The 11,982-nt window shown below is 41.2% G+C and overlaps 1 protein-coding gene and 1 long non-coding RNA gene across 2 annotated transcripts; one reads left to right on the forward strand and one right to left on the reverse strand.

The window, feature by feature from the left end:
- The first annotated feature begins 5,751 nt into the window (after positions 1-5,751).
- LOC117187320 lies at positions 5,752-7,873 on the forward strand. Its single transcript, XR_004472034.1, has 3 exons — positions 5,752-5,808; positions 7,098-7,572; positions 7,629-7,873. It is a non-coding gene; the product is annotated as an uncharacterized LOC117187320 (long non-coding RNA).
- A 2,349-nt stretch (positions 7,874-10,222) lies between these two features.
- On the reverse strand, positions 10,223-10,723 carry LOC117187077 (60S ribosomal protein L13a-like). Its single transcript, XM_033388915.1, has one exon. The coding sequence runs from the start codon at positions 10,721-10,723 to the stop codon at positions 10,223-10,225; it is 501 nt and encodes a 166-aa protein (XP_033244806.1).
- Positions 10,724-11,982: the final 1,259 nt, after the last annotated feature.

An 11,982-nucleotide genomic window follows, 5' to 3' on the forward strand; every position in this document is an offset into this window, starting at 1 on the left:
GTGAATTGGATTCACCAATACCAAGCAAGTTGATACACGACTCCTCCCTACGGATCTGTAAGCGCTGTGCTAAGTCCTCAGTTATAAAATTGGTTTGAGACCCCGAGTCAAGCAGAGCTCGGGCCAAAACATGTTCACCATTATTTGTTCGGACGCTTACGATCGACGTAGCCAGAATAACTCTATCCATAGCTGTCGCATGAAGAGCATGCGAAGTGGAAGGTTGATTCTGATTGGGAGGAGGAGAAGAATTCTCTGGGGGTGATGGTAACGCCAGACTTTTATTCGCCACTGTGAACCTATGCAATAAGGTATGGTGTGAGCAGCCACACACTCGACACTTCTTAGCTTTGCATCGTACTACAGAGTGGCCTTGTTGCAGACAATTGATGCACAGGGATGCAGTTTTTGCGAATTCGAACCTTTGCATTACTGGCAGCCGACCAAATGGACTGCAATCTGTCAACAAATGGCCTTTCGCATTGCAGTAGATGCATTGTTGGTTTTTGGTATTCGCGGTAGAACACGCGAATGAGCTCCGATTATGCGGCTTGCTTGGCACAGCTTTCTGCTCCTGCTTTGGTTTGTCCGAATTTTCGGCGGAAAGATGCTGATGTCTGCGATTAAGCAACTTTTCACAGTCAGCTCATAGTGGCAGCTTCTTATAGCCGAGCTGTTCTTCCCATTTCCCTTTGGTCACCGGAACGACTCTGCTCAAGACAAGATGAATAATCATCGCATTCGAGATCTTTTTATCATCGCCTATCGACAACAATGAACCATATATGGATGAGGCGGTATCGATAAGGTTCCTTAAGGACGATGCTGATTGCTGGGCCATTTTGGGAAGACTAAATAGGGCATCAATGTGATTTTTAAAGATCAGACAATCATTATCGTAGACCCTTTCTAAGCTAGCTATTGCTTTCTCATAGTTGGTCTCGGTTACTTGGAAAGCCCTAACTGTTCCCAACGCATCACCAGAGAGACACGAAAGCAAATGGTTGAACTTTTCGATAATTGGAATGCTTTCGTCATTGTGAACCAGAGTCTCAAATAAACCTATGAAGTTTTTAAAGTCCGAAAAGTTGCCGCTGAGCTGCGGCAGTGCTAACTTCGGAAGGTGAGCACGAGTTGGGTTACCATAAGCTGATACTGCAGGTTTTGTCTCATCAGCTGTCTTCAATGCGCAAATAAGAGACATTAATTTTGCCTTTGTGACAATTGAGAGTTCTTCCAACTCGACTCCAAATTCATCGTCAGTGGCTATATCTTCAATCTTCTCTTGAAGTTCGCGTGCCGTGTCAATGCTACGCATTAGCGTTTCGAGTCTGCACTAGAGCTCCGTCAATACCAACGGAATATTGGAATGCGTTTGTCATTGTGAACCAGAGTCTCAAATAAACCTATGAAGTTTTTAAAGTTTTTAAACGCATTAGCGTTTCGAGTCTGCACTAGAGCTCCGTCAATACCAACGGAATATCCCCCGCTTCTAAACGGTCCGCTAATAAACGAATGCCTTTGACACGGCAACTGCGCTTTTTCTTCAGCTCTTCAAGGACGATATTGTTGGCTTTTGAGGTCATATTGATTCTCAATACAAGCAACTGAAGGCGAAAGGTCGTTTCTAATAATCGTATTCAATGCCGAGGCCCTCAATGAAATAATGGGTAATTGTACCCAACGAGCTGAAAATCAATATACCCGACAAATTTAGGGTAGACCGTCGCTTGGCTGGCGCGTAAACGAAAACCAAACAAAAAGAACAGCGATAAGCAACGGTGAGGAGCGAAAGCGAAACGAAAAATTCACCGCTGTAGTTCTGAAAACTGGATGTTGTTTATACGTATGCACCGACGATGATCGACGTTAAATTGATTTGCGAAGCACGACTTTGTCTTAATTGATAGTTGGATCCTACTGACATCAAACGAATATACCCGACGAAAACAGGGTAGCGCGTCACTTGGTGTTTGGCTTGGATCAAGCACGCCAAAGAAAAAGAACAGCAATAAGCAACGGTGAGGAGCGAAAGCGAAACGAAATTCACCGCTGCAGCTGCGTATTTGTATGCGTGCTTGGCCAACGACCCAACTATAAATATGTATATTTGACACAACGAAAACAAGAAAGGGGGAAGAGGTGAGAGCGATTGCGGTTAAATGAGTTACATATGTATATGTGTTGCATCCAAGATGGTTAGGTCTATGTATATGTATTAATATATGTATATGTATGCTCAACTCTACCCTTTAGTACTGGCGGTGGCGACTCACCATGCCCGAACTACTGATTTGGCTGTTTCCTAAATGGGTACTTTCCGGGCTAACCCTATGGTAAACGAACGCCGAACCACTCAAAGAAGAGACAAAAAATGTTGCTCTGTATACTCTACAGCCCACCGCGCACCAGCCACCGAACTAGTTCGGTTGGGATACAACGTCTCACCAGTAGACGAAGAAACGAAAAAGCATGTAAGGAAAATGAAGAGAGCAGGTAGCTAAAAATGATGCTGATCTGCTCTGATCACCTGACCAAGTTATTAGAATTATTCAATTTTAAACAGAAAGTCATATTAAAAACACTATAAAAGCTACTGGACTTACACATCAGGAATGAGGTAGGGGGACTGATGTCAACCAACCAGCATGCCTATACTAAAGGGAACTATATACTACCTGGGCGCGCCAGTGCTGGTATCACTGGAAGATGCCTCCAAGAGGACGCCACAGCAACTACTGGCCTATGCGAAAAATACCTCGATCCTCGAGGACTTCAAAATCCCCTAAACACTGCCGCGACTGTTCATACCCCCCCCTATCCGGACAACTAAGGGCCATACTGGCCTATGTGGGGCCCCTCTGAGGGCCGTCCGGGTCAACCTAACCTAACCTAACAGTAAGTCAAAGCAATTTAATTAAAAATGTATAGCGAACGGCATTTGCGTAGGCTTAATAAAGAAATATAAGACAAATATGCAGCCAAACATAATCGGGTTAGCGGAGAAACAGTGTCGTGCAGTGAAATAGAAAAAGTAGAAGGCCGCGAAATTGGAGAGACAATCGAAGAAAATGAAAAAATGGAAAGTGACACTGAAAAATGTAAATAACTTCTTTGGAGTTTTGATTGGTAGGCTTATTTGCTTTTTCGTTTTTTTGTATGCCTATTATATCTGTATTTTATATTTATAGATGCAATAACTGTAGATACGGGGACTGAATCAGCTATAGTCCAGCTTAGGAAGGCCCTACAGCTGCAAAAAAAACTTTTTTTCAAAAACAGTACCACCGCGAACAGCAAACCTTAATTAGTAAATTTAAAAACTAAAATGAAATATATAATACAATAAAAATGTAAATATGAAATGAAGATTAATAACCTACTAGATGAGTATCCCATTTCACTACCTACCAGATGGGTACCCATTTCACTAGCTACTAGACGACTACCCATATCACTAGTTCGGGGGTAAACGATGTGGTGTCGCTGGTCCCCATGTCGAAGGACATTGCGGGTAAAAATGGAAATGATGAAAAGCATTGTTAAGAGTTAGTAAAGAAAGTACCCCTGGTCTGATAGGGCGTGGTGATATCACCACCTCCGAACAGATCCCAGTACTGCTGGGTAACTACAGCATGCAAATCTAGCTCTACTATGTCATACGTATGTGCCAAGAATTGAAAGCGATGTGCAATTGTTTCAGCACAAGACAATAATTGCGAGTTTTTTAATCTTTGCGTCTTCACTCGAGCTTTCAATTTTTTGCACAGATACCTCTTTCTTTATCAGATCGGAAAATCCATGTGCTCTATTCTCCTCTTCTGGTGCTGGATGCTCCCACTTGGCTCTCCTTTGGTATATTTATGTATGTAGCTGCAGACAGGGTATTGCACGACCGACGCGGTGATTTTCAGTTTATTTGCTGTTTTCTTGCACACACGTCGCGGTCAATTTGGCAATTTAGATTTGGGCATATGTACATATGTCCATAAATACATATGTAGGTTGATAAATTTTATTTGTTTTTCACTTGTGTCACTGTCACTTTTGCCTTCCACTTTTAATTTGCGAGTCTACCCGGGGGCGCCATGAAATTTTAGAACAGTTTTTCTAAATATGAAATACCGAAAACTTTGGGTGGCTGCAAATTAATGTATTTGACGACGAAAAACTAATAAGTGCGTGCGTTCGTTTTCAATAGATTTTGTCGACTCCTCTATATTCAAACAATTTCTTTTAAGCCTATCGTACCTACGGTGGCAAAGCGGGGCGAATTCGCCAAGAGCGAGAGAGCGAGCTTGCGCTTCCGCTTTGCCCTAGCCTAACTTACACTAGACTTCATCAAATTCGATCCTAATATTATTCTAATACAAATTATAGGCCAAATGACGCTACACACAGATTTTCGTCCTTTGTGGGGGCGGAAGTGGGCGGGGCAAAGTTTTGAAATATACTTGTAGCAGTGACATATCACAGAAGTCCGGATAAAAAAAATGTCGTTGCTCTAGCTCTTATAGTCTTTGAGCACTAGGCGCTAATAGGGACGGACAGACAGACAGGGCTCAATCGACTCGGCTATTGATGCTGATCAAGAATATGTATACTTTATGGGGTCGGAAACGATTCCTTCTGTACGTTACACACATCCACTTTTACCACAAATCTAATATACCCCAATACTCGTTTTGAGTATCGGGTATAAAAAGAGAACTAGGTTAAACTTTATAATATTTATTTGATTTTGTGGCTGAGCTGAAGCCGATTTCTTGCTAGGGCCAGATGGGTAAGAGGTATGCAACTGATGCGCAGAGGGGTTAGCATGGAACTAACAGACGAAGGCGGCAGATCAAATGTGATTGCCGAAGTGGCGGCGGCACAGCAAGGTAATTGCCGAAGTGGCGGCGGCAGAGAGCCCCGCAGCGGGAGAGCGCAGCAGCTCTGCAGAACATCAACGCTTGCAAAACATAGGCGGCTCACTCTGCTCATACAATAACAATGCCTAAATTTACGGTTATTCTTCGGCGGCTGGCCCGAACAAAAACAAAAATATACCCCTTAGATACAGGGTAGCGAGTCCCTTGGCAAGTAACAGCCGAAAAGAACATACCACTTAGATACAGGGTAGCACGTCGAGCGGCATCAAAAATCTTCCCAACAAACACATCGCAAGTGGCTGTGGAGAAGCGAAAGCGGAATAATGAACCGGTGCTGCTGCTTGTATGTACATATGTGTGGATATTTTCTATACACCGAGGCTTGGGCGAACGAACAAACTTTCTGTTGAGGTTTGGTGACGGGGAAGTTAGAACAAAAGTGTGGGGAGGGGCGACAGTGATTGCAGTGCTATTGCAAATAGCGGTTCATATGTCTGTATATGTCGATATGTATGTATTTATGTGTATTTTATTTATATGTATATGAAATTATTAATAAAAATGCTTGCAATCAATCTCTACTATGTATATCATACGCATGTGCCTAGAATTGAGAGCGATGTCCAATGTTTTCAGCACAAGATGTTTTTTCTCTGCCTTTAATTTTTTGCACAAATACATCTGATTCTGCTTTTGGATCTTTAAGTCCACCTTCCTTGCTTGATCGCAATCCCTCGGCGTGATTGGCGCGACCGACGCGATGAGATTACGCAAATTTATTGCTGGTTGGACACACACAGGCCAACGATTATACTTGCATAAACTGAAATTTCTTTGTGTCACTGTCACTTATTAAGTTGCCTATAATCAAATTTACAGTCAACCCGAGGGCGCCATGAAAAATCAGAGGAGAACGTAGAACCGAAAACTTTGGGTAACTATTTATTATTTATTTCGTCAAGACGGATTTGAAAGAATGAATTCGATTTTTTTACAATTTAATCTTTTAGTCAATGATTAACTATTCAAAAATTATTCGACTATTCCATTCGAAATATTCCATGCAGAATCTCGGAACAACATCGTTTTAATCACGCTCGCGGTAGCCTTTGATAGGTGCCAGCTTATTTGTTTATTCTTGACTCTGTTTACATTCTAAAAGCTACAATAGAGGCAATTGGTTATAATTTTCATGAGTATTAATAAGTCAACGAATGCGTACAGAAAGTCGGATGAAACGGGAGGTAACGATAAAAGCCAATAATTTCAACAATAATATGCCAGAAATGGTCAGTCTTCATTAAGATGGAAAGCTTTTCCCAGCTCTATATGGTTGAAGCTGTAAGGAGGCACGTCTTCCAATTGTAGACGCATTTGAAAATAGAGAACAACTCATTGCTTTGCCAGAACTGCAACGGCACGGTTATATTTTTATTTGGCCTGCCGCTATCACAGCTGTGAGCTTGTACTGAAAACTCTGTATGAAGCAAAAGTTACATTCCCTTTTTAAAAAGCTAAAGGACGCTTGAAAAAATCTGGAGCATTCAAAAATACAATCTGGTCTACAAAATTTGGAAGCGCACTTTAATTGTTCAAAATGTTTTGAGAGCTTGAAGCGAAACGGAAAGAAAATTATGCAAAACAAGATGTTCGGGGGCTAATTGAACCCTCTATAGTATTCCTAGGTTGTGACTAAAACGACTCAAAAATGTCTGTAATTTTTTTCAATTTTTTCCATTGTAGCCAACCATATCCGTAAAAAGCAAGATATCATTTCATAAAATGAAAAACTTAAAAACAGCTTTTTGAGCCTGTGCCGTTCATCATGGAACAATAACCCATCCTATTTAAAAAAGAAAGAAAAGTCTTTCATTAGAGAGAGTGGGGAACAAATTTTAAAAAGGAGACTTTAAAAAGATAGAACTCTCAATAAAATTTTGAAATTGCCTACTTTGTTAAAAATTGTACCTTAAATTTATTTTATATGTAAATCGTTAATTTAGTAATATATCTCAAAAAACCTTGCCGTAAAACTTTGAATGTGATTTCACACTTTAAAATAATATTTTAAACACATATACTTTAAGGCGAAAAAAAAAAAATAGGGTATACATTATTAAATACGGAAAATAAATTTCTTCCCCTGCCGACAGAAAAATCCCTCGAAAAATAATAATAATAATAATAATAATATAATAATAATATTTTTTTATTTTTATAAAGGCACCGAAAAAATCAATCATCTCAACCAAACTTGAAAGAAATTAAATTATTATTTCAAATCGCTGATATATGTATGTACCTAAATAGGAATAGTAGATCTGTAAGAGTGTTCAAAGCGTCCATCACCGAAGCTATGTTTTCTTACTTACTTATCATGCTTTAATAAGAACGCAACCAGTGGAACCGAAATATTTCACCCAAGCTCTTTGATTGAAAACATCTGCAGTTTATATCTTAAACTGGTTGTAGCGTCTACTTTAAATACAATGCGGTATTATATCATAATGTGTTGGATATCAATTTGGAATACATTTTTTCATAACAATGTTGCCGAAATTAATATTTATCTAAATATAAACGATTTACTGAATAGTGGAATTATGCCATTTGATCTGTTTTTCAACCCTATTATTCGGACTAATAAAGAACAAAATACATATAATACAACCATTTTTCAAATTATGAACTATCACAGGTGAAAATTTTATAAACACTTAAATACATGTTTTAAAAAATTTAATTTTTTTTCAGACATTTAAAGCAAAACGTTTTAATATCAGGTTACATTACGAAAAAAATTTTAAATTTTAAAAGCCTTGTGAATCATTCAACTTTTAAGAGACGAATTGGACGATCACCATATTATTTTGAAGGTTCTGTTAATAAACAATTATTTCAGAACGACGCTATTCAGTACAAAACTTGGCCACAAAGGTATATTACTCGAGTTTATTACTAATATTTTAAGTTTAGTCCCATAACTCTTTGTTTGCTAACTGTTCCAGTTAGCGTTCTAATTTGTATACCCATGAAGGGGTATATTAAAATGGGCGTACGTTTTTAACGAACAGAAACATCTACAACCCTATAAAATGTATATATAATTCAAACCGAGTCGATATGTTTCTATAAACCAGTGGTTGTCACGTTCCTGTCTTGTGAGCATAGTAAAGGGCTTTGCTGCTACGCTGTCGCTATGCGTATAGTGTAGTGAGTGATTTTTTGTTCCTATTTATTTATTTTATTTTCATGCTCTATCTTAGCGCTACAAATTTACACCTATGTTTATTGCGCTAGTCACCTTTCGAATTTGTGTAGGAAGCTATTTACTTAAATCTAATAAATATTATTTAACATGTTTAGAGAAGCTTATGTTATTCTTATAATTGTAATTTAACATAAGTTTTTAATGATTATATTATATATTTTATTTATTTGCTATTTATATTTTTTATTTGTCTTTGTTAATTCAATTTTATTGTTATCCCAAGAGTTTTTTAACTTTAAAGTGAAATTGATTTGCGCACCTAATGGTTTTGTTGCTATGGGGAAGATTGTTCCATAAACGGATAGCGTTAATGAAGAACTGTCTCTTCGAGCAAAGCGTTTGAATTCGAGAGCATAAGTAATTGTTTGTTCTTTGTGATGTAGCGGGGCTAAGTTTGCGGTAAAGGTAAATCGGTTCTTGGGTTTTCACAATTTTATGAAAGTCTACTAAGGTTTTAAAATCTATCCATGAGGTCAAGTTGAGGTCAAGTATTTAACGAGACAGGTGTGAAACATGGTCAAAACGACTTAAATTAAAAGCATAACGGACAATGGAACGGAATTAAAGCCTACCACTAATGTGCGCAAGTCACGAGCGTCACAATGACCAACAATTCTATGCCATAAAAGAGAGTATGGATGAGAATGACTTTAGCAATTAATAGTCTTATTTCTTCTGTCAAAAAAGTCATAGATGCTGAGAGCTGACGCAACAGACCATATGTACATACGTCCAGTTTCCTTTGATATATGTTTACTCCATGACAGAGTACTATTGAATGTTATTCCCAGATTAACTACACAATCTTCGTAGGAAATCGGTGTATTTCCTATGTATAAATTCTCGAGATTTTTATATCAATCAGTATTTTGGCAATTACAATACATTTTGATTTTTTATGATTTATCCCAGGACATTCTCTTTTGACCATTTCTCAATTAGGGAAATCATTTTATTAGACCTATTAACACAAATATTTATTTCATTAACGGGCCTACTAACATACATTTTGACGTCATCAGCTTATAAATGTACTTCACAGTCAGACAAGACACTGGCTAGATCATTAACATGTATGGAAAACACTAATGCACTCAAAATGCGCTGGGTTTACGGGCCTCGTGAGTGATTGTATCTCCAAACGTAATGGATTGCACTACAGTTGTGAGGTAATATGGTAATATTTATGAGGCAGACGCGGAAGGGATTTATGGAGCTGACCGTTGGCTTTAAAATGCAGTACGTTCGGCTCCCAGCCATGGAGTCTCAGTTTGGCAGTCTGAAACTGCTGAATGAGTCTCAGAGGCATAAAAGGGTGGGATCCGCGGGATCTGCAAGTGCCAATCGTAGCTCAGCCGCTTGCGGCCGAAAAATTGACACCGACCACTCCAAGTGTTCAGCAGTTGATCTCATTTGCCACTCCAAGGGCAACGACAGCTGCTGGCGATGCAGATTCGGTACCCGAATTCATCGCTTCGGAGAACGTGCAGCCAAGTACGTCTGCAGCGTCCGAGTCCGTGGTGTCCGCAAGCTCGCTAGCTGTCCCGTCAATTCTAATCCCACGAGTGATCAGAAGTTCCGGACGTCCAAAAATTGCCACCACAGGTACTAGGTCTGTGGTGCACAAACCACTGGTGGGAGTCCCACCAAAACGACAAGTTTTTCTTTCACGGTTGAGGCTAAGAAGAAGACCCATAACTCTTACAAATCATTCCAGTGTGCCACCCGCAACCTCAACTTCATCTTCCTCATCTTCCCGTCTTGCTTCCACCCATACAAAAAACTAACTTCTCTTTTAGTAACCTATCAGAATGTTAGAGGCTTGCGTAGTAAGCTCAGCCCTCTTTTCCGGGATGGTGATGCATTTTCTTCCCACGTTATTGTGCTTACCGAAACCTGGTTAAAGCCGGACATTCTTAGTTCCAAGTTCTTAGAAAAGACTGTTCGTATCGAAGTGCAGGAGGGGTTCTGATTGCAGTGGACTCTAACTTTACGTCGGAACATTTCACAGTCCAAGTTCAACAGGAACTGGAATTCCTGTATGTAAAACTGATTTTTCCCGCTTTCGCTATATGTTTTAACTCCAGCGCATTTCTTGAATGATTTTGTTGAAGGGCTCAGCCGCCTTGGCAATGTTTTCTTGTGCCTGAAGAGTCAGCTTCTTCAGCTCGCGGTTGTGCTTAAGGGTGACACACAACTTGCGATTACGCTCCAGGCTCTTGATCACATCCTGGTAGTGCCAGCCAACCTCGTGCGACAGGCGGCCGACCTGGCAGTACTTGCGGTCAGTCTTGTGTGGGATCATACCTCTGACCGCCTTGTAGAAGATCCTGGACGTGGCACGGACGTGGAAGGGACCACGGGCTGGGTTGACGTTGCAACGCTTGCGCAAGTAGGCCAAGAACTTGATTTTGTTTCTGTAGAAGTGGCCGGAGAGGTTCAGCTCCTCGCAGCGCACGACGGCCACCTTGCCGCCCTGCAACAGGTACTTGGCGACGACGGAAGCCAGACGGACAAGCAAATGGCCGCGACCATCAATAACAACGGTCCTATTCGTTGAACCGCACGGAAACGTCATTTCCAACGCCCACTGTAAAGATCATTTGTTACCGCATATGCATATGCAGCAGTCGTGAGGCACTTGTGGAGCTCTTTTAGCGCTGCTGCTGACTCGGTACGGATGTGGAGCAGACTGAGAAGGATCTTCAGCTGAGCTTTCAGTATCAGCCTTTTGTTTTATAAACGCTCACGGAGGGCGTTCCATGCGGACGCAAAACCCTCGTTCGTGAGTGGAGCCTGTGCCACTATGTCGTGGGCCTCACCGCTCGTCTTTTTGTTGAGGTAGAACATTTTATCTACTGGAGCCAACCGCGGGTTTTCTATGTAGGTGAAGAGGTCTCGGAACGTGGGCCACTGCTGGTATCCCCCACTGAAAACTTCAGTGTCACTTGGAGGGAGGCGGCAACCGCCGGAAGTCGGGACTTGAACAGCCAGTTGCGCCGTGTGAGGGACAGTCGGGGCTGATCGTTCAGTTCGGCAAGGCATTGTGCGTAGACCGCGTAGCAGTCGTCGTACACCCCTTGGACGTCATCGTACATCCCTTATGGGGAAGGCGAAGATCCGGCTCGGAGGACCAATTTTTGTAGTGGGGCGGATCGAAGATCAATTCTCCAACATCAAAATCGTTGATCTAGTGAACCTCCTAGTAGACGTCGCAAGAAATGTAAAAGATCGTTGTGTTTCGTGGTAGATATATGTCGCTGTGTATTTGTTCCGGGGGTCGCGCGGTAGATCGGCCGTTTGAATCGGGAGTGGAAGCGTAACTAACTTAAGCCTTATGATCTATGCTCTATGATGGCTTGAGCGCCGGGTGGATCGTGGATCGTAAAATCTCCCGAGCGCCCCTCCGAGCGCGCGAGAGCGACTTGGGACCGGAGCGCACGGAGTTGGCACAGTGCTTGGCAATTATTTGCTGCTGGCCTGAACTTCTTCGGAGGTTTTGGGAGGTAGAAAATTGCATCGAGCCAATAGTAAAGTCTACTGAAGAGGAGCTAGATTGTGAAGCACAATTTGTCCAGCATTTCCGTTGATTACATAAAGGCGATTATTGTGTTCGTCTGCCAGCTAAATATAATTTGGATCTCCTTGGAGAATCTTACAATAAAGCGTTTCGTAGATTCCTGACCCTTGAGAGAAAGTTAGATCGTCGCCCTGATGTTAAATCTAAGTATGCAGCATTCATAAAGGAATAGCTTGATATGGGCCCTATGTCTCAGCTTCCTGCCCAGTCAATCAACAACTGCCATTATTTTTTGCCTCACCATTGATTCATGAAGG

This window comes from Drosophila miranda, chromosome 2 (assembly GCF_003369915.1).
Source record: "Drosophila miranda strain MSH22 chromosome 2, D.miranda_PacBio2.1, whole genome shotgun sequence".
Classification (NCBI taxonomy): Eukaryota; Metazoa; Arthropoda; class Insecta; order Diptera; family Drosophilidae; genus Drosophila; species Drosophila miranda.

Bases quoted from the DNA above. Each gene is read 5' to 3' on its own strand.
- LOC117187077 (XM_033388915.1), bottom strand. From the start codon at position 10,723: ATGACGTTTCCGTGCGGTTCAACGAATAGGACCGTTGTTATTGATGGT.